Source organism: Amborella trichopoda, chromosome 12, assembly GCF_054954075.1.
Source record: "Amborella trichopoda isolate Santa Cruz 75 chromosome 12, AtrichopodaSantaCruz75HAP2 v2.0, whole genome shotgun sequence".
Taxonomy (NCBI): domain Eukaryota; kingdom Viridiplantae; phylum Streptophyta; class Magnoliopsida; order Amborellales; family Amborellaceae; genus Amborella; species Amborella trichopoda.
Window position 1 is genome coordinate 48,233,351 of NC_142347.1, and position 26,070 is coordinate 48,259,420.

Consider the following 26,070-nt stretch of genomic DNA (forward strand, 5'->3'; position numbering starts at 1 on the left):
AAGGGGACCCGTGTACATGACTACGCTTACTCATAGAAACCCCATCCAAACTTTTATTCTTCAAACTAAAAAGTATAAACTTAAAAAAAAAGAAAAATTGAAGGAAAATTATGCAAAGAGACCAATTCTTTTTAGCACAAGGAAGTTGCAATCATTGTTGTCATTCAAATTTTAAATCGGGTGGTTATGAGCATGTTAATGATTAGATTCAAGCCTTTTTATTTTTTTTGACACACTCGATGCCATCAAATTTGACATGCAATGTAATGGCTAGGAGTAATTGTGATCTCCTTATCAAAGAAGAAAAATGATCTTATATTATACAAGCCCAAAATTTAATCTCCCAATTCATTATCAAAATTGTTTTTAAAAAGGATTTTAGGTTTAAATCTCTTATTTAAAATAGCATGTCTAGGAAAAAATAAAAATAGCCATGAAAGTACATATAATAAATAGCAAAAATTGCATAAACCCCCCAGATATAGACTTTCGAGGCACTTTACCCCCCTAATTTTTCTTAATATATTTTTCTCAAAAATTAAGTTTTATAGCTAATACCCCCAATACAAAAAGTTCATTTTTTGGATGAAAATACCCTTCACGTAAATTACAGATCATTTTCAGATCTAAATAAAACGAAATGTCGGACCACGGTTGTACCCATCCATTCTGTCGGACCGAAACTTTACACTGTCGGACCGTCTATTCCAGACACAATTTTCAATTTTGCCGGACCGTAGCTCAAAAATGCCGAACCGCTAGAAACAAATGCCAAATCGCCTCTTCCAAACTCCGGACCGCCATGATGAAGTGAAGTGCCGAACCGTTCCAAATCAGTAACTCAAGAGTCGAATCGCCATGGTCAACGTGTGAGGTAAGGGAGGGGTATTTTAGTTTTTTTAATTTATTTTTGAGTTGGGGGTATTTGATTTGAAACATGGTTTTTGGCGAAAAAATTACTAAAAAAAGTTTGTTTGGGGGTAAATTACTTAAAAAGTCTATTTGTGGGGGGTTTTATGTAATTTTTCATAGAGTAATGATCCTATAATATCCTCCTATACTCATGTGCATAGGACCCCAAATGAGCACTATTAAATTTGGCACAAATATTTAAAAAAGTTATCACATGAGTATGGGACTTGATTTTTCTAAAGATCTGTACCAAATTTAATGATGATTATTTGGGGTCCTACATACATGGATGTGGGAAGGTCTCACAAGGTCAATTCCCTTTTTTCTAATAGATAAGTATATTATCTAAAGGGTAAGCTTTCTATGCTTCCTCTAGCATAGAAGTTCTATGCTCCCCTTTATCCTACCATTTATTCTAAATGGAGGGTTAAAATTGCCCCACTCATAATGTCATGTCTTTACACTATTTTATTTTAAATTTTTTTTTTATAAACTATTTTGATACCAAATTTTGGACGTCCATTTTTCTATTAAATTCGTACTAATAAAAAATAAAAAAAAATATTTTCAATAAAATAAAATAACCAAAATACCTATAAAAGTTTTAAGGGGTATTTTAGTCATTTTATTTTATCAAAAAATTATTTTTAATAGGTGTGTCCCAATGAGAAGATGGCACTTACCAAATTTCATATCCATACAATTTGTATAAAAAAAAACTAAAAATAAAATACTTTGAGACATCAGATCTAAGATCAAACAGTAACTTACTCTTTTGATCAAAATTGAACGACTGAATGGCAGGGGACGATAGAACTTCTATACTGTACGGGGAGCCTACAAACCCTAACTTATCCAAAAAAAACGTAAACTTTAAAAAAGAATGAAATTTTAAACCAAGGCCATTGTCAAAACTCTATTTTACTTGGATTTTAGATTTAAATCTTATTGCGTTTATGGCTTTCTTAAAACTTAAAAGCATTAAAAACTCTTATATCAGGATTCTTTACAGTGTCTTTTATTCAGAATGAATACAAGGAAGGCAGTTTTAGAGAGAGAGAGAGTGAGAGGGGCACACGTTCGTTGTGAGATTTGATTTCATCAAATTATTGACGCCCGCGGCTTTGTATTGCAATCGAGGAAACCCTAAAAAGATCGACGGACTTTGACAAACAGGTATCAGTTGTTGAAATCACGATTGCTTTATTTCATGGCTATACATTAGATCTGTTTCAATGTCCGTTTCTCTTCTGTTCTTCTCTTGTTGTTTGTTTGAACTTTGAATAGTTTTTGTATTCATGTAATTGGTTTTGCGTTTCTTCTTTTTGCTGCCTTTGATCTATTATAGGTTTGGATTTGTTATTTATTTATCCTAGAAAGGAGAGTGATCTGCAAGCGTTTGTCAAGGTTATGATTTTAGGGTGTTGTGGCGTTTTTATTGATGGCTGCGTTTTATTCGATTACGAACATCAAGTAGATTTTCTTTTTTTTTTTGAAGAAATCTTTAACTTTTTAACATCCAGTAGGTTTCCGAGATGGATAAGGTGAAATGTGTGATTTTTGTGTAATTTACATCAATTGTGTTTCTTTTTTTCTTTTTCTTTTTTGTGATTATTTTGGGGCGGACATGTAATACATTGAATTAAGGTGAAATGTGTGATTTTTTTTCTGGTTCTACTGGTTTTTGTCATCATTAGGAGGAAAAAAAATAGCTCCATATTGTTACTTTACCGTATTAGGAACCTAAAAGAAGGATGGGTTTTATTTAAGACTTGTAGATATAGGGTTGAGGAGCTTTACTGCGAAGTTTTAATTGATAATTCAATGTTGTAAGAACCATACTGGACAAACCCGTTTGAACCAAAAACAGGGAACTGGTTAATAGACCGGTCTGGTCTGGCATATTGGACCGGAGGGTCCATTGAACCGGCCATGGACTGGTGGTACAGCTGGTCCTTTACTTTTACTGAAAGTACTCCTTCTTTTTAGAAGGACCCGGTTTCTAAGTGGCTAAGTCTGCATATGTAGAAATGCGGGCCTATTAATAATATATTTTTGAGATGGATGTTTGGACTTAATTTTTAAGGACATGTAATCTCTAACATGGAGATCATGAATATGAAAAAATAAGTAAATTTTAAAAATTAAAAATAATAATTCTTTAGTAAGAAAACATTTGGACTGTTAGTTTCCATTGTTTTTAAATGGAACCCCACTTGCATCCATCTTTAAGATGGATGCTTTACACTTTTTGGACCGCATATGTAGTCATGCGGTCCAGGCCAAATGAAACAATTTTCTTTTTTATAATGTTTTATGTGGTCAATTTTAATGAAAAGAGAAGAATAGATATTAGATAACTAATCTTTAAAGAGAGAGGGAGAGCGCTCATTTTGGGAATTTTCTCTCTCTCTACAGCAAAATTCCAAAGTCCCTAGGGCTTTTCTCTTGCGATTTTCCTCAGCGAATCCGGCCATAGGTCTGCCTTCCTTTAAAGTCCAAGTAAGCGTATTTCACTGCTTTTTAATTGCTTAATTTATTGTTGAAAAAATAGGTAAAAGTTATCTTTTTCCTTTTTTTTTTTTTTTTTTTGTGTTTTCCTGGTTTTGCAATATATCTTCTTAAGAGCCTTGAATATTTTTTTGGAAAATGGGGTTGGGGTCGTGGTGGTAGTACCACTTATGCCCCAGCTAAGGTCTAGGTTTTCATTCTCACTTAACACATTCAAAAAATCACTAATGTTTTCGAAAAAATGGGTAGGCGCTCTTCATCCCCACTGAATTACCCAAAAAAAAAAGCCTTGAATCTTTTGATTTGTGATCATCCAATCAATCCAATATCCATTATCTGGTAGTGCTTTTTGATAGTTATGCCCACATGGAAATGCTTTTTCTTGGGTTTTTACATGCCATTTGTGTGCTTTTTTCTGTGGTCTCTCTATCTAAAACTCATTGCCATTTTCTCCGAGTAAGACTTTTCTATTTTTAACCTTTTTTTTTTGATAAATGATTGAATGAACTTTGAAGTTGATATTATTACTTTATTAGGGGAAGTTGATATTATTACATTAATGGGGATATTTTGATCTAGGGATAATTGGATGGTCCTCTGATATTAGGAATATCTAATTTTAAGCTTTTATGTAATTTATTGTGCTGATTTTTCAAAATAGAAATACCAAGCAGGAAAGAGATTTAAAAGTTGTTATGAATAGTAGATTAAAATTTAGTTACTTACTTGAATGTTTCTGGCTGTTCCATATTTTTCTTTGTTTTCCCCCTTTTTCCTTATTTTCTAGATCTATATATATATATAAAATTTAGTATACCGTTAGTTTGGCCAGTCCAATTAGACTGGTGGCCTCACCGTTTAGTCAGCTGTCGGTCCCGACAACACTGAGATAAGTACCACTTTAAGTGGACGTAGAATGGACAGATTACTGCTTTGCTTTAAATTTAGTGGAATTTATTGCATAATTGTTGCCTTGTAACTTTCACTATTCAGTTGTTCAACGAGTTCACATTCAGTGTGTGTAAATCTGATATCATCCTGAACAAAAATCAGTTGGAATAGATGATGTAATTCAATGTTAACGGAGAGATAGCATATATATATATATATATTATTATCTTAAATAAGACAACCTGCATAGGGTTTAATGGAAATGCCCCAAATGGAGGCAGGAACATCATATCTTCGATGGTTGCCCACATTTTCCTAAGTGGGATACGGCCACCAATTTTGGCTGTATTTGCTTTAAATTCTGTACAGAAAATGGGACTCTTTGCCCGTGCCCAAGAGTGAACACTTCAGAGTTCTGAGTTTCAAAACTATGGGCTTATGCATCCTACCCCTTGATGATCTGTTAAACCTTAACCTTGAGAGCAGCTTGTATTCTCAAGGGTAGGGGCAGTTGCGTGAGAATGTCATATGGGCATTTAATGAACTTTCTCAAGCCCTTGGGATTTTTGCAATTTGATGATTGATGACCACATCACTTTTCTGTTGTCCTGAAAAGTTACCCCCGCAATCATAAGATGAGCGAGTTCTAGATCCAAATTTTCTTGGTGGGTAGGTGAAGAGATTTTGATTTTTTTGGGTCGGTAGCCGACATCATATAAGAGATTTTGAAATTTTTGTCAGAAGGAAGTGATTACCATCTCCCCCACACATTATGAAACCAATTCAGATGATGACTTGCTTGCGATTATTCACTTATTGTTTTCTCTCTCCTTGTACACTGTGTTCAACTCGCGTTTATTCACTTTTTTTTTTTTCTCTCCTTGTACACTGTGTCCACTGGTGTATGTGCCTGCGTGTGTGTGTGTGAAAAGAGGGGTCTGAGGAGTCAACTTTCTTCATTAAATCAAATAAGTTATGGGCATTGACAGTGGTTGTGTGTTGTGAGTGACAAACATGCGTAACATGATCAAAGGATGGTACTGAATCGAGAGATTAACAGAACATGACTGTGGAAGTGCTATTGAACCATCCAAAAATAAAATGCTATGATCGAATGCTCTTTCTTTTTCCATTCATTTAGTTATTTTTCTCTGCTGTCAGCCAATTCTTCTCATTTTCTCTAGTATGCCTTTATATACAGGAAAGAGGGGTCTTGGGGGTCAAATCTCTTCGTAGCTATAGCTCTTGATTCGGAGTATTAATTATGAAGATGGTTGAACGCATTGCGAATCTTGCATTAGCAGGTACCTCCTTTCGGTTGTTTCCTTTCTGGGTTGCCCTACATTTGCTTCATATTTTCATTGCAAATTAGATTTGTTGTTTAATCTTTGCTAATGATATCTACCAGAGCACATACGTTTACATTCATTTTTTCAATTTTTTTCCCTAAACCTCTTTTGCCTTATTGAAGGTTCATTGGTTCAAAATTGGGTCTTTTTTACTGCAAAATGATATGCAATATATAGTTTTACTGGGTCCATGTGCATTTGTAGTGACATACATCGATAGTATTTTAGTTTGACATAATAAACTGTTTATTCAAGGACTACGCTTGTACTTGCCATAGTGTTCCTGAGTGTACTGGATCATAGAATTCCTATTTTCTTCATCTGGATCTTCTACAATGAAATGCTCCACCTTTTATAGTTCTTATGGTAGATGAGGCATTGAGGAACTTCCTCATGTAATTTATTTTTGTTCTCGACTGATTACTAAAGGACATAGAGAAAGTAACTTTGTGACCAGAATTCTTCCAACGTAGAATACCTCAAACCCTCTCTACGAACTCACAGTGGTTTGGTTACTTCTTTTTAGGCAATGGTAGATGCAAAAGTTTGTCTTCTTATTCTTCCCTACCTTTCCCTGATCTTAGATTGTCAAATTTGAAAAAAGGTTGATTCTTCGCAATTTTGCTCGCTGCAGTTGTTGACTGTAAATCAAAGCCTGTTGGAACTAAACTGATTACTAGTGAACTTAGAAAGTGTTTGTGGGGGGGGGGGGGGGGGGGGGGTGGGTTGTGTGTGTGTTATGATGAACAAATATATTTTAGATTGGTCATGGCTATGGGATGGACAATGAAGAATCGGGAGATTTTGAAGTGAGTTTCTTCCCTTGAAAAGATGTACATGTTCTGGTATTAGATGAATAAAATGTTTTTGGCTTGTCAAACTTTGTCAATATATTTTGTGATTTATGTAGGCCAATGTTAAGAAATAGATTAAAAATCTTCAAAGTAGATGGTGTATTAGTATTTAACCCCCGCCCAAAAAAAAAGGAAAGAAAAAAGTCCAGTGTTGATGCTATTGGCTTGTTCTTGGTCTGACCTGGTTTTAGGAAGTCATTTAAAACCGGCATTTGCTCGTCCATGCTACACTAGTTTGCTCCCTTTCCTCACATGTGCCAGCGAATTTTTCTCCGTCTGCTTCTTGGATCATGTGGCGGGCCTATCAACCACCCTGATGATCTATTCCATGAGGGTACTTATCCTCTATAAATTCCGCTCTTGCCCACCTAATGATATTCATTTATTCGGGAAAGCATATTCTACCATCAAGGGACTCGAGAAGGACCAAACCAACTATCTAACAATTTATTGGAGTTCTCCCTTGAAACTTAGTAAATTCCCATTTACTCCCTTTCCCTTTAGAGGACTTGTGAACCCTGCTCTACTGATCTCTTGGTAGATCTCTCACTCCTACTGGGCCATGTTTCCTTACATCCAGGACCGAAGGAGAATGCACAAAATGCCCATTCATCAAAAACATTAGAAAGAAAAGACTATCCTCATTCAAAGGAGGCGTTCTTTATTGCGCACACTATAGTTTCATGCTTTGTGCTGCCCAAAAGTGCATGTCGGCACGTGTGTGTGTTTCTATGTGACAGCCAGAATGAGTTTCAGTGGCATCTTTGGACGCCACGTGTTACCCTCATTTTGGTGTGCATGTATAGCTAAAATGCTGCCGCTTTGTGAATGAAGGAAATCTGAAATTATGAGTTTTCACCCAAACGTAAAAGTGGTGCTTATGATGAAACTCCATACGAAAATTCACACAAACACATGCAGTGGCCAAACAAGCGGGACAATCATTGCATTAAAAGGCAGCAGGCCTTGAAAATGTGAAAACTTGGAAGGTTGAACAGAAGATTTGATGTAGTTCTGTGCATTATAATGCTGTATGACACATTTCGACAAAAAGCAAATTTGTTGGAACATATTATGATCTGTTGGTTTTTATAGTGCACATTATTAAGAAATTTTTTTCTGCTTAACTTTTTGAGAGCTGAGGCCTTTTTTTAATTTAACAAATCATCTTCTGCAAGCAGATTAATAAGGTTAATAAGATTTCTAAGTCCTTACAGGTTTGTCAGTTGCACCCCTTGTTGTCAAAGTCGATCCAAATATTAATGTAGTTTTGACTGCATGCCTGACTGTTTTTGTTGGTTGCCATCGCTCTATCAAGCCAACACCACCTTCAGTAAGTGGAATTTACAGCATTATTTATTTTATTTTGAGCTTTTTTTTTTTTTTTGAATGCTGGTTATTGAATTCTTGATTCTTGAGTTAAACATGGCTTTTCGTAATGCCTGTAGGAGACGATGTCAAAGGAGCATGCCATGCGATTTCCTTTGGTTGGCAGTGCAATGCTTTTGTCGTTGTTCTTACTCTTCAAATTCTTGTCGAAAGACTTGGTTAACGCTGTACTTACATGCTACTTCTTTGTACTTGGGATCATTGCCCTCTCGTATGTGTTATCTGAATGCACTTATATGATTTTGTCATTAACTATTAGATTTGGAATTATGTTCCAACATTTGCTATGTTATCTGATGTCATAATGTATTGACTTCGCAGTGCGACATTGTTACCTGCAATAAAGCGATTTCTTCCGAAACAATGGAATGACGATGTCATTGAGTGGCATCTCCCGTATTTCCATTGTATGTTGTATCCCTTGTCTGTCCTTTTCTGATTTACTTTGGAGATCCATTTGGCAATCTTTCAGTTTTAGACTTCTTGTTATTTTTCTCTAAATTATTTGTGGTTTGCACTACTTAAATGCTTCTTGAAGTGTCTTTTGTCTTCTTGTGAAGTGGTCAGTGTGGTATTGACCTTGTTAATTTTTAGAAATATTATTAACATTATTATGTAGTTAATACCCCTAGTAAAGGGTCAGTCCTTGAATTATGCCAGGTTGGAAAAAGAAAATTTGATGACAAAATCGAAGTAGGCTGGGAATTCATTTCTTTTTTTTGGTTTGTACTTGCTTAAACCGAACCTAAATAGTTGGGAAAAGGCTCTGATGATGATGACAACTTGTTTAAAATCTTCATCAGTTGATTACCTTCTTTTGTAAGGGTGCTTTGATGATTAATCTGTTGTTCGTCTTGTATCATGTGGATTGTACTGTTTGTATGTTCTTTGGAAAGTTATCATAATCCTTGGAATTAGTTTAAATTTGGAATTAGTTGTAATCTGTACACATTCTTTACTCAGCTGTTGGAGTGGAGTTTACAAAGTCTCAGGTTGTTGCGGCAATTCCAGGAACCTTTTTTTGTGTTTGGTATGCCTTGAGGAAGCATTGGCTTGCGAACAATATATTGGGTTTAGCATTTTGCATTCAGGTTTGTAGATGTTCCTGCCTATGATTTCACATTTTGTATATGGGTTTAATGAGCCTTCGTTGCTTGACAAGTAATGTATTTCTGCTTAATATTCTCATGGATCACAATCATAGCACTTGCTCGCTTTTTCTTTGATGATATGTTTGTAGATTATTATTTTTATTTTTGAGTATGTTCACTAGATTATTCTTTTTCTTCTTCATCATATGGACATCCTTGAATGAAGTTTGATTTATCCACATACTCTGAGAGTTTTACGCTTTAGAAATTTTTTCATTAGCTCTCAAAGATGAAGATTTCTCCAATTCCCTTAAGCCATTTTGACATGGCATGCAGTAGATGCTTTATATAATGACCATCCTCCTTTTCCTATTGGTGATTCCATATTCACCTATTTTGGTCCTACCCATCTCGTCTTGGTTATTGGGTGGGGATGGTTAATGATAAAGATTTAAATGACCTAATAGTCCCCAAAATTAAGGTGCAGCAATTTTGTTTCCCTCAAGGATCTTGCAGTCAAATGGCCTTATGAGTCGCGGCTTGGTGTTACAATTCATTGCCCAACTGGCTTGCCGGAGATCACCTCAAGTTATGCCAGGAGCGGTGGGGAAATGGGAGAGGACACTGTTTTGGTTCCTGGAAGGACCAAAAGTCATCCCTATTCTTAAATGCATAAAATTTGCCTTCTAGATAGTTATTTCTGGGGACATACTACTGTTTTATGTGGAAAATCTGAGTTCCTTCTTGTGGTGGCTGGTTCTAGATGCACATCTGATTCTCTTATCCACTGCCATCTATACTATATTATTAAGCTGTAGTTAAAGGTTGGACATGTGTCGCAAGAATGGAAGGGAATCCTATCCCTAGAGAGGTGGTAGGGCATGTGACCTTGAAAGAGAGGGAGTTAAGGGCGAACTATATAAGGGTAAATGGGGGGTTTTTAGAGATAAACATAATTGTTTTCTAATATAAGGTATAGAAAAGCATAAATTACCATAATGAATACTAACTTGATTGTGAAAGTATTGTTTCATATTTTTATTATATTATTAATGATCACAAATAACATAAAATTTGCCTTCTAGATACTTATTTCTGGGGACACTATACAGTTTTTTGTGGAAAATCTGAGTTCCTTCTTGTTGGTGGCTGGTAGTAGATGCACATCTGATTCTCTTATCCACTGCCATCTATAGTATATCATTAAGCTGTAGTTAAGGGTTGGACAGGTGTCGCAAGTACGGAAGGGAATCGTATCCCTGGAGAGTTGGTAGGGCATGTGACCTTGAAAGAGAGGGAGTTTAGGGCGAACTATACAGGGTAAATGGGTTTTTTTGAGATAAATATATTTGAATATAAAGTATAGAAAGATAAGCATAAATTTACTTACCCAAAAAGAGACAAGTATAAATTACCATAATGAATACTAACTTGATTGTAAAAGTATTGTTTGATATTATTATATTATTAATGATCACAAATCACGTAATATATGATAGCATACTCGCACACTCGCACCCTCGATTAAATATATAATAATAAACATTCTAAACGTTATGATATATCGGTAAAACCCTACTACATAAATCAAGATAATATTGTACTATGAATGCCCTGATAATTATTACCATAGGGGTCAGCTGATTATAATTAATAGTTTTAACTATGTTCATCAATAAAAAGAAACCATAAAAACTTAATAAGCTCAGAAGGTAGCTGCCTTTCTATGGTTTTCAAGCACCCTTTAAGAAAGTTCTTTTCTCATCGCATCCACGAGCGGTTGTGATTCTTCACTGAAGCTAGAGGAGTCTGAGACGAGCCAGCACCGAAGATCAAACTCTTGTGGACATGCCGCCCTCCAAAGGTGTACAAATTTTCAAATCCCTATGGTATAGGGTAAAACATATTATGAACACTGGGAGCAAAAGTTTGTCCACTATGACATATTATTTAAATATCATGTTATGAGTATGCACCGTTAACTCTCTATGATATATAATTTTAACATAAATATACCAATAGGATTTAAATTGTCATATTAAATGATTCTATTATAATTATTATCAGAATAATCATGGTAATGAGGATTTTTATAAGAGTTACCAATATTACTATAGATGAATCATAATATACTGTAATCTAATAGTTGTTATATAAATTCTGTCACGATTAAATTATTGAAGACGCAAATATCTTGTTCCTTAAGATACATGCACATTATAATTAAAATGATCAAAATATTATAGGAGATTACATTTTTCTCATATTGTACTATGCGTATATCTTCATTATTCTATAATAGTAATTTCTAATCATACAAATCACCATTACTTAGTTAATGGTAATCAGTGCATAGTATGAATTCATTGATATTAATATCTTATAATTTCAAATTATTATTGATCTATGCTTTTCCTAATAATATCCCATTTGTTTCTCATAAAGATTTTCATGATGAAATGATTTCTCTTTCTACCAGTTTTTTTTTTTTTTTTTGCATGCATGATTATGCATGGTATGTACATTACTTCTTGAAAGTAATTTTTAGAAATATGCAATTTTCTTATAAGATGATGCACAAAGAAGAGAAAATCTGATAGTTTCTTGAATGATTGAAATTAAGTGGGTCCCAAAGCCTCATTTTTTTTCTTTACCGGTTTCTCTAAGGTTGTTTTTTATAGTTATTTTATGAACTCAGCATACTTTAAGAGTGAGATTCAAATAACGAGGGAAAGAGATTTTTAGAAAGAAAAATGGTGAAAATATTGCAAAAGAAATGATGTAGGGAAGATAGGAAACAAAGAATTAAAATAAAATAATAATAAATGGTGAAAGAATAAAGTCTCTCTCAGGGTCTGGAAGGAAATCTACCCCAAAGATTTCTTCACAAGACCAAAAACATATTCTTTCTTCACATGATAAGGCCCCTCTCCAAGAGGGCGCTTATCCCTTTAGATCAAGAATTTAAGTAACTAAAACCCCCTAGAAAGCTCCTACGAAATCCTAGCCATCCATTTTATTTAATCCTAACCCCTAATAAAACAAGAAATAACAACTAAAATAAAAAGAACAATCAAACACAATAAAAACTTACTAAACCCAAATAACCTAAAGTAGAAGACTACTAAAAGTAAGCTGTAAATCCCCAAAATATAACCCTTAATTCTCGTAAGTAAAATCCGTAAAAAAAGGCCAAATTAGGCCATCCCATACCTGCCTCAATCTCCTCTGGTTGGAGAATATTCGTCCTCGAGTTTCGAAGAGGGTTAAGATGAAATCTAAATTAAATCTACATCCTTCTTTTGCCTTTCTTGTTTTGGCTCTGAAAGAATGAATGTGATACAATCGAGATTATTGGAGCGAGATTATTGAGCTGGATTTTTTATGGAGCTGTCGGATCTCGGTCAGAAGTAGTGTTAAATTAGCAATTATTTTATTTTATTTTTTTTACTTTTCTCTTTATTTTTTAAACAAGTTTTATTTTAGTAAGATGTTTTTTATTTTGGAAGGGTTAATCGTTCTTTTTAGTAGGTCTAAATTTTTCTTTTTTTACATGAATTTTAAGAGATAAGGGCACTGGCGCCTGCAGTGCCCCTCTGGCACTGATAGACCAACGCCTTCGTCTATCACTTGAATTTGTTGATTCATGGTGTCGAGTGCTTGCACTTGAGATCCTATGACTCGACCAGTAGATGGTGGCCATTGTTGGTCGGGAATAGATTAGGTTGCGGTAAAGATGAAGATGTGTTTCTTTTGAAAGGGTAGGTCTTTAGAGAGCTAAAGCTCTTTTAGAGAGATAGGCCATCACGTTTTTTTAGTACAATGATGTTTTGGTGGGATAAAAAGGTGCACGTAAATATGGGGGATGGAATTTGGTGAATGAAAAAAGTAAGATATCGGAAGTGAAAGAAGCTTTGAAGATGGGAAAGGCTTTAGGATCATTGGTATCTTGTCCGAGGTTTGGAAGTGCATGGGGGAGATCGGTATTGACTGGCTAACCAAGTTGTTCTATAAGGTGTGGGAACAAAGAAATTGCCAAATGAATGGAGGAAAAGTATTGTGTTACTTATCTACAAGAACAAGGAGGCATACAGAATTTATACAAACCATCGAGGGATCAAATTTATGAGCCACACTATGAAGCTATGGGAGAGAGTGACTTAGCAATGACTAAAGCATGAAATGAATGAATTAAAAAATCAACTCTTTTTATCCCACGGATGTCAACAATTGAGGCTGTTTTCCTACTTAGGCAACTGATTGAGAAGTTTTGGACGAAGGAAAAAAACCTCCACATGATTTTTATTGATCTAGAGAAAGCTTATGAATGACATTCCAAACAGAAAACAGAAAGATATTAAAGCCAGAAGAAATTAAAACATTAGGTGGATATAAACATCAAACGGAAGACATGCTGAAAGCAAGAACAACAGATGAAGAAAGAAAGCAAGCACACAAGAACTACAAGGCTGAGAGGCTCTAGAAGCACCCTGCCGTTTACAATGCCTCATGAGGCCTTTTATAGACTCCGGACGTGAAAGCCGGACTTCAAATAAAATTAAAAGCAAACAACTTGGCCAGGACAGCTGGCATCTGGAAACAGTAAAAAGTGAACAGTACAAAGCAAAAGTATATCTACAGTAACAGACAGGTGGGTCTGACAGAATAGTGTTCCACAGTGTCTGCCGACAAAATAGTGCTCCACAGTGTCTATCGACAAAATAGTGCTGCCGACAAAATAGTGATCCGCAGTGTCTCAGTCTGTATCTGGATACATGTCGTATGGATAACCGTTTGAGTCGTAGCTTCCTGCAGATGGGCTATGAGAAGGTCCACTGTATGAGTCATCACTTGAGCTATCAGTTGGTGCATCTTCTGGTGGTGGATGGTCAGCAAGCCAATGGTAAAGTTGGTGGAGTAAAGCTGCTCCTCGAGGGGCATTCCATACTTCTTGTCCTGTATAAACATGCAAAGGAATAGTGTCTAGAGAGACTCTGTTAATGTAACACATTGTAGCTTTGAGCTCAGACCAAATTTCTGCATTATTAGGCCAGAAATTAAGGAGATCAGAATCATACCATCCAATAGTTTCTATAAGGGGATGTTGGGTGATATAGGTATAATCTGGATAAAGAAGCGGTTTGAGAGTTTGGTGGAAACTGATAACAACATAAGGTTTCAGAAAGGGTCTGAAAGAATCCATCCAGTGAGTGTAATGGTAATGTTTTAGGAGGAATTTATAAAAATTCAAGGCTCTGGGATTATGGTGCATATAATTATTCCATTGAAGAAAATGGCAGTGCCTTAGGTAGGAAATGAGTTTTTTTACATGGGATATAAAACAAATATGGTGGTTTTGGGTTAAGTACCATAAGAGGCAGAGTACTTCTTTAGGCATGTTATAATAATGCTTGGTTTCAAAGAGGCTAAGATAAGGGTAAGATGGATGGCATCGAATTCCATGCATGCAATCTCCATGATTTCTTAAGACTATTTCATGCATTTTCTGTTGCATTTGGTCACTTCTAGAAGCTAGAGTTTTATCCAGAATCAATTCTATTTCATCGGGAAGGTCATGATCTGTGTTATCAATGCTGATAATGGCTCCTGTGAAAGGAATGACTGAGAAATTTGATTGTTTTGAAAATTGCCGCCGAGAAAACATATCAGCTAACACATTGTTTTTTCCTGAAATGTGTTTATATTCGAAATCCCATTGAGAAAACCAATTCGACCAACGTAGAAGTTGGGGATTTGGTAATATTTTGTTTTTAAACTTCAGCATATGTTGGAAAGCAGATAAGTCCATTTCAACCAGAAATCTGTAACCAATAAGGTGGAATTGGAACTTTTCTATTCCACGTTTTACAGCCAGAATTTCTTTAAAAGTGGAATGGTAGTGTAATTCAGACTGTTTAAATTTTCCACTTTTATAACCACAAATCATCCTTGTTTTGTCAATTTCCTCAAGAAGAATGCAAGCCCAAAATTCATCTGAGGCGTCTGTTTGCAAAATCCGTTTTTCAGAAGAGGGTATTTTTAATGAAGGCAAATTTTTGGAAATGGATTTCAGTGCGCGAACACTCTCAGTTTGCTTATAAGTCCATGGTGGTGCTTTCTTTTTTAAGAGCAAATAAAGAGGGCTGGTATGGAGAGATAATCTTGGAATAAAGGGTGACATATAATTGACAATGCCAAGAAATTGCTGTATTTGTTTAACAGAGGATAAGGTATCAGGGAATTCTGGCAAGTGATTGGCAATATGAGGTTGAAGTTTGTACATCCCATTATGAAAATGCATTCCAAGGAAATCAATTTCAGTAGCAGCAAAGACACATTTTTTTTCAGAAAGCATAATGCCAAATTGACAACAGAGAGAGTGGAATTTGGTTAACAAATTGATATGGCTTTGCAAGTTTGGAGAGAATAAGAGAATGTCATCAACATATATCAGAGTTTGTGTTGAGATGAGTTCAAAGATGGTAGTTAAAACCTTTTGAAAATAAGTTGGTGCATTTTTTAAACCAAAAGGCATGACAGTCCACTGAAAATGGTAATTTGGTAAACAAAAAGCTGTTTTGTGTCTGTCATCTGGATGTATCCCTATTTGCCAAAAACCAGATTTTAAATCAAACTTTGAAAATATATGTGCATGAGAAATTTGAGAAAATAATGCAGTTTGGTTGGGCAAAGGGAATTTATCATCAGCAAGAAAAGAGTTTAAGGGTTGGTAGTTGATTACCAATCTAAGTTTCCCTCTAACTTGTTCTGCTCTTTTATTGACATAAAAAGCTTCACAAGCCCATGGGGAGCTAGTTGGTTCAATTAATCCTTCCTTAATCAAGTCATGTATTTCTTGCTTTACCTGTTCTAACATTGCAGGATTAAGTCCTCTGTGCGAGGCTTTTGTGGGGTTTATGTCTTCATTCCTTTTGAACGGAAGTTTGACATAGAAGTTTTGGTTTCTCTATAAAGGATTTGTGCATTTTTTCAAAAATTCTGAAAGAGAGGTAGCACAACAATCAGAAACAATTTTATCTTTGACCTGTTCTAAGGTTAAAGGTTGATCTAGACTGGCTATCCATGGGAGTGTGAGGTTTCTATAGTGCAGACCTTTGGAAGTCCAGTGCAGTTTTACCTGGTGTAGTACATCAAATCCGATCAGGAGGTCTTTGTTGGGTAAAAATGATCCTAAGAGTCTATGTTGGATGACAACTTTTGGAAAAAGTTTTATGAGAATAGGTTTGCTGATCTGGGTGATAGTAAACTTTTCTCCATTGGCAGCTCTGAAGGACTGGGTACAATTTTCCCAAAATTGTTTAGGTAGCAGATCAGGTTTTAATATGCTTGCAGATGCGCCAGTATCAAAAAAGGCAGGGAGGGTAAGTGGTTTGGAATAGTGTTCATGCAGGAGTTGAACCAAGGCTATTGGGGTTGGTTGACAGAGTGGATAGGAGTCAGCAGGTATTTGGTTTAGAGGTTCAGGGGAATATTCAGGGGGACAAAATACCTCAGGTATGACTGAATTTGAGATTTCATTAAGCTCAGAGTCCACTGTGTAGGAGATTGAGATCAAAGTCTCATCATTGTGTTCATCATCCAGCGAAAATACTGATTCCAAATCTTCATTAACAGATTCGTCTAGTACCTGTGAAAGAAGATGGATGAGCTTCTTCTTTTTCTGTTGGTTGGGACAATTCTTTGCAAAATGTCCTTGTTGGCCACAAACATAACATCGGTCTCCTTTGGTTCGATGCTTTCGGAATTTGGATCGTCGAAGTAATTTATAAGTTTTGAATTTTTTTTCTTTTCTTGTGGTCCATGGTATGACCATATTTCTGTTTTGCTTTTCTTCCAAGAGAAGGACATGTACAATGTTTCTCAGTGTCACATTTAATCTTTAAATACGGCTTGTCACAGGATTTGCTAAGAAGATACTTGTTTTTCTCCATTTGCTTGACAAATTCTACTTGGTTACATAGCCGTTCTAAAGCATGTATAACAAACTGGTAAATTTCTCCAAAACTAACAGTTTGAATTGTGAGTCCTTGGTTTTCCATTGTCTTGGTGGCCTCTTTGCCCAAAGTAGGAGGAATAGATTCTAAATAATATTGCTTGAGATTGACATCATCGATTCCTCCAATTTTATGGTATTTTTTGTTCATTTCCATAAAATGTTTTTCCAGATCATGCCGTTTGAAAGAAAAAAATATAAGTTAGAAGAATTCTTCTCTTGCAGTAATCTGTTCACGTCTGACTGGTCCTGTGAATTCAGCAATGAGATAGCTGAAAAATTCAATAATGGATTGACTGTTTCTTAATTGAGTTTACCTGTATTCTCCAAGGCTGACATACCAGTCAAATAGTCTTCCACGAAACCGAACAATGACTTTCGCAATTGTGTTGGTCAAAGTATTTGCTGGATTTAACATTTCCGCATGCATCCATCCTTGAATTTCTTTGAATCTGTCTATCCATTTCGAAGGAGGGATGTCATCTATGGTAAAGCCTTTTGAGGAATCTCCATAGGTTGGGAGTGGAAGATTGGGAAGTCTAAATTGTTCTGTAGGTATGGGATCTGGGTCTGGTTCCATAGGTTCTTCTGGAGGGTCGGCTTCTGGTTGGTTCATCATGTACAGAGGATCAGAAGTATTAGAAGTTTCAGACAATGTTGTAGCTGTAGAAGTTTCTGATAATGAGTCAGAGGAAGATTGGGTTTCAGAATGAAGGTTTATCTCAGAGGGTTTGGTAAGATTCTTTAAGAATGTGCTCATATCACCAAGAGGTTCGGGTTCGGGTAGTTGTATGGAACGAGAAGTGGATGAGGCAATGATATCAGAATCAATTTCTGAGGGTTGGAACATCTGGGTTTCTTGTTTGGGAGGCTTATCTGTAGGAGGTGTTTGGTTTGGGTTTTTGGTTTGGGAAGGACTAGGTTCTTGTCTAGGTTGTGGTTTCCTTAATTGGGGAAAGAACATTTTTTCTGGAAATCTTCTTTCATCTTCATAAGGATTATAGGATCTTAGTCCAAAAGGTCGAGGTTAATAATTCTAGTAGGGGGATACAAAGTTGTTGTTGGTGGAAAAGGGTCTGGGTTTCTCAAGGTAGGATAATTTGGTTGAGGAGAAAAGGTTGGCAAAGGTTGATATTGGGTTTGGTATGGAGAATGATATTGGGATTTCATCCAATAGTCCTTTTCAAGGCTTTGTAATTGTTTTTCCAAAAATGCTTTTTCTTTCCCTTTGACGGACAACAAATAAGATTGTTCATGCATGTCTTTTACACAATACTATATTTGCAAAAGTTCTTCATGTAACAGCTGAATTTTTTCTTTCAATTCCATAATTATGCGTGTCAACCCTTGGGTGTGAGACGTAAAGGTGTTCTGGGTAGTTTCCAACTGGGCTTTCATAGAATTTTGGGTAGTCTCTAGTCGTAGCAATGCCAAACTTTGAAACTTGGCATTCGCAGCTTGCCAGTTTAGGCTTGCTTCAGTAGATGAAATCTGTTTAGAAGTACCAGAGGAGTCTCTTGCAGGAGGGGTTTTTATTTTCCAAACATGCTTTTCATTCTCTTGTATTTTTTCAAAATCACGAAGAGGAGGAAAACTATCTACATAATTTGAACTGGAAGGGTCAAACATTAAACAACTGTTTTGTATTGGGGAATCATCTTTATCATCCCATCCAGTGGGAATGATAGGAGAAGATTGTGGGACTGAATTGGGAGAAGTACCATAAGTCACATAATAATCCCACTTACCTGAACTTTCTCCTAAGAGATCAACTGTAGGATCTCCATCCTGATATCTTTGATGCAATCGTTGAGAAGAAGATTGTTTCTTTGGTGTTCTTCTTTTTGTCTTTATCTCCATTTCATCATCAGTTTGAAGACAAGAGTCACAGTTGCAGCAGTCAAACCAATTATGGCCATCTATGGTTTTCTGTTCATAAATGCATTGGCCAAGTTTGTTAAATGCAAGAATTGGAACCTTTTCGAGCAATCCTTGGAAATGAGTTGGAAAAATATCTCTAGTTTGATTTTCTTGACTTGAGGGTAGGAAATCAACTTGGACCTGACCATTTGTCAATCTAGTCATTTTGTACTCAGTTTGTAACACTGGTTGGCTTTGAGCTTGTAAATTCTCATAATTTGTAACCCAAGTGGAGGGTATTAATTCAATCAGTCTTTCCCTGGATATTTGTCTGGGTACATAGTGACAAACTGGCTGAGAATTGTTATCAACTTTGATGAACAAAGCAGTGTTTTCTGTTTCAGGGGTTAAAGGTGTAACAATGTCGAATGCATGGTTTTGCAAACGATAGACCATTTGGTAATGAAGAGTGGCTACTGAAGAGGTCTCAATTTGTTTAGTTACAGTTATTTGTAACTGGACTTTGAACGCTTCAGATTGGGGTCTTTTATAGGGATATTGAAATTTGGGAAGAAGGTAACAAAGATGGTGCCTGCATTTAAGGTGGTTTGAATGGTGCCTATACAAGCATGTTGATATTCAAGAAATCTTGTATCTAGCAAAGCAATTCTAGTTACTGCTTCCATCCCTTTTCTGCCATGAAAGGTTAAGGCTAATTTTATGGCTCCAAAATGGATATGGGTATATCCTTCTTTTAACCATAAAGGGAAAAGATGTTTTGGTAGGTTTATTGTAACATACTGTTCAGACTGGGTGGCTGGGATATGATGTTGATCATAGGAAGGGGCTTGGACATATTCTTTTATGGACTCAGGGTTTTTCTTTCCACGAAGTTTCTTAATCCTTTTAGTCCAGTTTAAGCTTGATTTATCATAAACATGATAAGGATTTGATCAACTGAGGTTGAGTTTCAGAAAATTTTTCAGGAGTATAGGTAATTTCGAAAAGATGTTCTTGTTTTGAAAACATAGGTTCAGAGGTGGATGAACGAGGAGTGTCTAAACTTACTTCTGAAGAAATATCTCCTGCCATGAGTTCGAAAATATCTTGCTTGTTGACTGTAATTTTGGTTTTGGTTTGAAAGGCCAACTTTCTTTTACCTCATGTTAAATGTATGATCTCCGCTTTTAGGCCATTCCTCAGCCGCTCAGAGTTCCTGTTATTAACATGTAACTCAAGAAAGTTTTTAGCAGTGGAATAAAGTCACTGAAATTAACCTTTAAGTTATATTTTGTGTTCTGATACGAGAGATCGTAGACCAGCTACACAGATGTAGAGCATACTAATCTGAATATTTCTTACAGATTAACCAGTCAACATAACAAGATAGAAGATTAAATCTTAATTTAGTGGGTGTTGGAAAAGAAAGGAGTCTTCAGATACTATATTGACTTGGAGAGAGATATATACGAAGGGGCGTTAACTAGTGTGCGAACTAGTGGAGAGACAAGTGAGTTTCCAGTGATAACCTATACCTCTTTGTTGTAGTTATGGGCTTCACTGGGCACCTACAAGTTGAGGTATTGTGGTGTGTATATTGTTTGTGGACGATATAGTTTTGATCGATGAGATCCGAAGCAGCGTCAACACAAACTTAGAACTTTGGAGGGATTCTAAAGGTTTTAAAATTAGCCAGAGTAATACAAAATATATATAATGCAAGCTTAGTAATAATAAGAGTAGAGACAAGGAAGTAGTTAAGATTGCGACCAAGAAATATCAAAAAGAGCGCACTTGTGATATCTTGGTCGATAATCTAGGAAAATGAAGAGATTGAGGAAGATGTCGCAAATAGAATTAAAGTTGGGTAGGCGAATTAAAGAGGTGCAACTGGAGTTTTATGTGATCGATGTATACCAATGAAGCTGAAGGGAAAGTTCTATAGGACAACTGTGAGGGATGGATGTGTGGCTGTAATAGACGATAAAATGAGACAAAGTAGACTTAGATGGGCTGCTTTCTACTTAAACCAACTCACACCTCCTAACTGGTGTTGTACTGGGTATGCGCTGCACATAACCCAAAAGGATATAGTTGGAAATAGCGAGAAAAGATATGCCGACTTATATCCTCACTGAGTGTATGGTCCTTGATAGAGTAGAATGGTGGATCAGGATTCATGTAACCAATCCCGAGTAGTTGCAAAAAGGCTTTGATGATGATGACATGCAATTTTCACGCATCTGAAATGGTTATCACACCCTTTTTGTGGTATCCGTGCATCATACCATGAAATGACGATCCTGCAAATACAATCCTATAGGGGCATTATAAAGCATCTATTTCTTTCAGCCTGTTTGGGAAGAGGATCTTCACAGTAGAAGAAGCAAAAGAGAATTGGTAGAGTGAATTGTTGGCACCTTTTATCTGTTGGCAAGGGACTCCTTTTGGCAAAAAGACACTGCACTTTTTCATTTTCAAGATTTAGAACATATACACATTACAGAAGGAGCTTTTATGGTTGAGCAAAGCTTTTGTGTTACTTTAGGCAAATAACTTCTGCCCTTTCTATTACTTCTCCTTGGAAAGCTGACGTTTATAAGTTGAGCTATGCTTGTTAACTTTGAAATGCCAAGTTTACCTGTTCTTTTTCTTTTTGTTGGTTTCTGCAAACAGTCTATAATTTAGTACTTAAGGTGATCTTAAGTTGTTTCCTCTTTAAAGGCTGTGAAAGACAACCTTGCATGCTGTTTTCCTTAACAAATGATAGCATGCTGCTTGCGACTTTACCACATAAAAGTTGTCCGGTGCTGCCTTGTTTTTGAGATTGCTATTAACTTTGAAATCTGTTCCTTTGGGGATGCTATCTAGGTCCTAGTGTATGTTTCTTTTTCTTGTTTTAAAAATAAGATTTCATTTAATGAAAGGTATTCATCTAGTTGGGGCCATCTAGGGGATTACTACTGTTGTAAATTTGCACCACTTGAGAATAGTGTTTGCCTGCAATTAAACTAAGCATTCATGATTTGTTTTTTCAGGGCATTGAAATGCTGTCTCTTGGTTCATTCAAAATTGGTTCCATTCTCTTGGTATGGACTAATTTGTTATTTTTATGTTAGTGTGCTATAATTTGTGTTATGCGTATAGTGTGGACATGATGCATATCAGATTGCTTGCAGTTGGCTCTGCTTTCTCTGCTAAAATCCTTTTGGTTTCTTTGTGATTTTTTTCTCCTTTTACTAATTTTAACCATTGACAGGCTGGGCTGTTTGTGTACGATATATTTTGGGTCTTTTTTACCCCGGTGATGGTCAGTGTTGCAAAATCCTTTGATGCCCCCATAAAGGTTAGTTTATTTCTCTCTTATGTCATAGTTCTTTTAGATTATGTTGATTTTCACTCACAATTATCAATTACTGAGTGATTGCGTATCTAAGCTATTGTTTTGTCTTGGCTCCATGATTTAAGTGTGTATTTGCTGTGCAGCTTTTGTTTCCAACTTCAGATTCTGCTCGGCCTTTCTCAATGCTAGGGCTTGGGGACATTGTGATCCCAGGTAAAAGTCCTAAGTTCTCAAACACTTACTAGATAAAAAATGGAGCTTTTATCCATATCCAGTTTTCCAAGTGGGCAAAAGTTTGGAGCCTTATTTCTGTGTGCATACAATTATCATTCCCATGCAGTACTTAAAAACTTGGGGAGTCCTACTCAGACTTGCCCGTCACTCAGAACCGGCATCCTGCCAGTTCGGGATGATACCAACTCGGATGATCCGAGGCTTGACTGAGTCCTTCCAAGTCCTGACCGTGTCTGTCTGGTTGTCTAAAAAAACCAGTGAAATGGTCCAGATCTTCACTGTCATACTCAGGGCTTGGCTAACTGACCCGGACCCATCCCCTGCCTGGTACTGTATTTTTAAGCACTGCTCACAGTTACTCTCTCTTTCATGCATCATAGAGGCAGATCCTATTTGAACCTAGAAAGTAGAAACCAAGTGTGATTGGGCAGGATGAGTGACCTCCTGGGAATTCTTCAGTCAACCCCAGTGCTTTTACTCATACCCACATGCATCTAATTGCCCTTCCAGATCCACACTCACATGCATGTAGTCACCCAACCGCATCCATACAGACATGCACCCACCTGCCCTCATTCACGTCCCCATGAATGGATGTCATCTAACTCTAAAGCTGATTGGGATTACGCGTGGATGATCGGGACTTTTAAGACATGTATTTTTTAATGGAATACATGAATTTGTTGTGCACTTAGCGTGCTTGTTAATGAACATACACCATGCACACACACACAACTCTTATGCAGGCATACATATGTGTTTTCCTATTGATGCATACTCACAATTATGCATGCATTGTTGATTGAAGCACCAAGTTGCTTAGATCATGCCATGACACAATAGATGTTTAAGATGCGTGACTAATGTATGTAATATCGTCAGAGATGCTGAATATGGTGTCCTCTCTCAATAGTGAATTCTAAGTCACTTAGTGAGTTATGAAATGTGAATAAGAAGCCAATCAATTTCTTCTTTCTTTCTTCTTTGTTTTGTTTTTTTTTTGGCGAGTAGGGTGTAAATGTTAAGGTCGAAATGGATTTCATTTATCATAAAAGACTGACTCAACTAGACCCTGATGACCATTTGAATATTTGATTAGGGTCTGCTTATTCTTTGGTATTGAATTGATTGATATCATTGTTTGGATAAATCATTGAATTGTTGTCTTTCTTCCTTTCTTTCTTTCTTCTTGTTTTTTATTTTTAATTTATTATTATTTTGTTTGCGAGTAGGGTGTAAATGTTTTGGTCGAAATGGATTTCATTTATCATAAAAGACTTGACTCAACTAGACCCTGATGATGACCATTTGAATATTTGATTAGGATCTCTTATTCTTTGGTATTGAATTGATTGATATCATGTGTGGATAAATCACTTAATTGTTGTCTTATTGTGCGGTGGGAATAAATGTGGCTATTCATTGGCCTGCGTGCTGGAACTGTTAGGTCATGGTATATAATGGTGTTGATATAATAGTTAATGGGTAAATCAATTGGATTTGTCTACAATGTACTTACACTTCATTTTCCTACTCCTTAAACATTACCCCTGCCATCTGTGTCATTCCGCTGTTCAAAGCCCACTGATGGGATAATTCAGTGCCCCCATTGAAACTTTCCCAAATCAATATACCTTAATACTGTTGTTAATGTTACTTTTCCAGATGGACTCTCTCTCTCTCTCTCTCTCTCTCTTTCTCTCTAACTGGTGCATGGAATTTCTCTCTTTTGACTCTTTGTTTTCTGTATTGTTTATATTATAATGAGTAGAAAATTATCTCTAGTGGTTTTTTTTGGTTGTTACGGACATGTTAAAAGTGTGATCCATCCATAAGTAAATGAAGGTTGGTTCCACCATCTAATTCAGTGAAGTTCTATTCTGCTGCAGGTATTTTTGTCGCCTTGGCTTTACGATTTGATGTCTCAAGAAAGACAGGAAAGCGATATTTCTGCAGTGCATTTAGTGGTTATACAGTTGGCATGATCTTAACAATATGTGTCATGAATTGGTTTCAAGCTGCCCAGGTAAGTGATTCTCTCTCTCTCAACCCCCCCAACCCGCTCCCCCCTTGATCCCCACCCCCCCCGCCCCCCCAATATGTGCCTTCATCTTCTGGTTTTCAATTGTGCTTTTATTTTGCAGCCCGCCTTGCTATACATAGTGCCTGCTGTTACTGGGTTTTTGTTCGTGCATTGCATTTGGAATGGAGAATTAAAACCGGTATGTTCTGCCCTTTGCTTGCTTTTTATTTATTGTTGTTTTCTATGTTGGAAATGTTATTGGAGAATCAGACATAGTTATGACATGCATTTTCAAATGTTAATGCATCACACTTTGAAATCATGAATCTTGGCATGTCATCTTTTGAAACTCTATGGTTGGGAATTACTGTGACAAGCATGTATCGATAGAATGGAATTCTTCTTGTATTTTGTTGGGCTGGACATAGATATTACTTCTTGACATGACCCTAGTGCTTTAAATAGTGCTTCCCATTTGTTACTGAATCACAGAAGAATCTTTAATTATTTGTTTGTCTTCGATCTTTTGTCACTAAATGCAAAGAGTCATTTCACCAAGTGAGGAGTCCCACCTAAAAATGTAAATAGAGAATGAAATAGATGTTACTTCTTGACATGACGCTAGTGCTTTAAATAATGCTTCCCATTTGTTACTGAAGCACACCAAAGAATCTTTAATCATTTGTTTGTCTTTGATCTTTTGTCACTAAATGCAAATGGTCATTTCACCAAGTGAGGAGTCTCACCTGAAAATGTAAATAGAGAATGAAATAGATGTTACTTCTTGACATGACGCTAGTGCTTTAAATAATACTTCCCATTTGTTACTGAAGCACACAGAAGAATCTTTAATCATTTGTTTGTCTTTGATCTTTTGTCATTAAATGCAAATAGTCATTTCACCAAGTGACGAGTCCTTCCTGAAAATGTAAATAGATAATGAAATAGCACATGATATTCCTGCTCACTGGGGAAAACACTGTCCATTGGGTGGTCATGAGAGAAAGGGAGAGTGTGTGTACAAGATCCCCAATGTTTGGGGGGGGGGGGGAGAGAGAGAGAGAGAGTGTTCCCCACGTCCCTCTATCATAGCCATCTATTGACTGGATGCTGATAACCCAACGGCCTATGTCTTTTCTTTAGTCTGTCTCCAAAAGGAAAGTTTCCCTAATTATCCTTCCTATAACCAAGGAAGGATTTCTCTTTGGGGAAACTAAAAGGAAGTATGAACATGTTCTCTTTTCTCTAGTTAAAAAAAAAGGTGTTTTCTTTTCTACGAGTTTGGTTTCTCACTCTACCTCTGTTAACTGTGTAGATGTTGGAGTTTGATGAGTCAAAGGCTGAAGAGGCGAAAAGCTCAAAGGATTCGGCACAAGACGGCGAGAAAACAAGCGAATCTATACCCAGTAAAAAAGAAGAATAGAGGGATGAGTAACATGTTCATGGTGTGGGCTTGTTTTTAACTTTTGGCAAGATATGCCATTGCCCTCCCATTCAATTACAAAAATAACCCTAGCAAGTTTAGCACCAAGTTTTAGAAGCGAAAAAAGCATGTCAAAAGATTTTGGATTAATAATGAAATCTAACATTAGTCTGTCA

The 26,070-nt window shown here is 36.3% G+C and overlaps 1 protein-coding gene across 2 annotated transcripts; it reads left to right on the top strand.

Annotated features, from left to right (window-relative positions):
• The first annotated feature begins 1,936 nt into the window (after positions 1-1,936).
• Positions 1,937-26,070, top strand: LOC18435617 (signal peptide peptidase). 2 transcript variants are annotated; one of them, XM_088853026.1, is made up of 13 exons: positions 1,937-2,088; positions 3,331-3,414; positions 5,516-5,618; positions 7,735-7,850; positions 7,966-8,117; positions 8,228-8,313; positions 8,870-8,997; positions 21,910-21,960; positions 22,131-22,217; positions 22,358-22,427; positions 24,338-24,474; positions 24,593-24,670; positions 25,787-26,070. In XM_088853026.1, exons 3-13 carry the CDS (start codon positions 5,579-5,581, stop codon positions 25,892-25,894), a joined length of 1,053 nt encoding a protein of 350 aa, XP_088709152.1. In that variant the 5' UTR covers positions 1,937-2,088; positions 3,331-3,414; positions 5,516-5,578; the 3' UTR covers positions 25,895-26,070. The 2 variants fall into 2 exon arrangements, with proteins under 2 accessions (XP_088709152.1, XP_006845723.1); XM_006845660.4 differs by lacking the exon at positions 3,331-3,414.

Bases quoted from the DNA above. Each gene is read 5' to 3' on its own strand.
- LOC18435617 (XM_088853026.1), top strand. From the start codon at position 5,579: ATGAAGATGGTTGAACGCATTGCGAATCTTGCATTAGCAG. The intron at 8,314-8,869 runs GTATGTTGTATC...TTCTTTACTCAG, and splicing joins GCATCTCCCGTATTTCCATT to CTGTTGGAGTGGAGTTTACA. The intron at 21,961-22,130 runs GTATGGACTAAT...AACCATTGACAG, and splicing joins AAATTGGTTCCATTCTCTTG to GCTGGGCTGTTTGTGTACGA.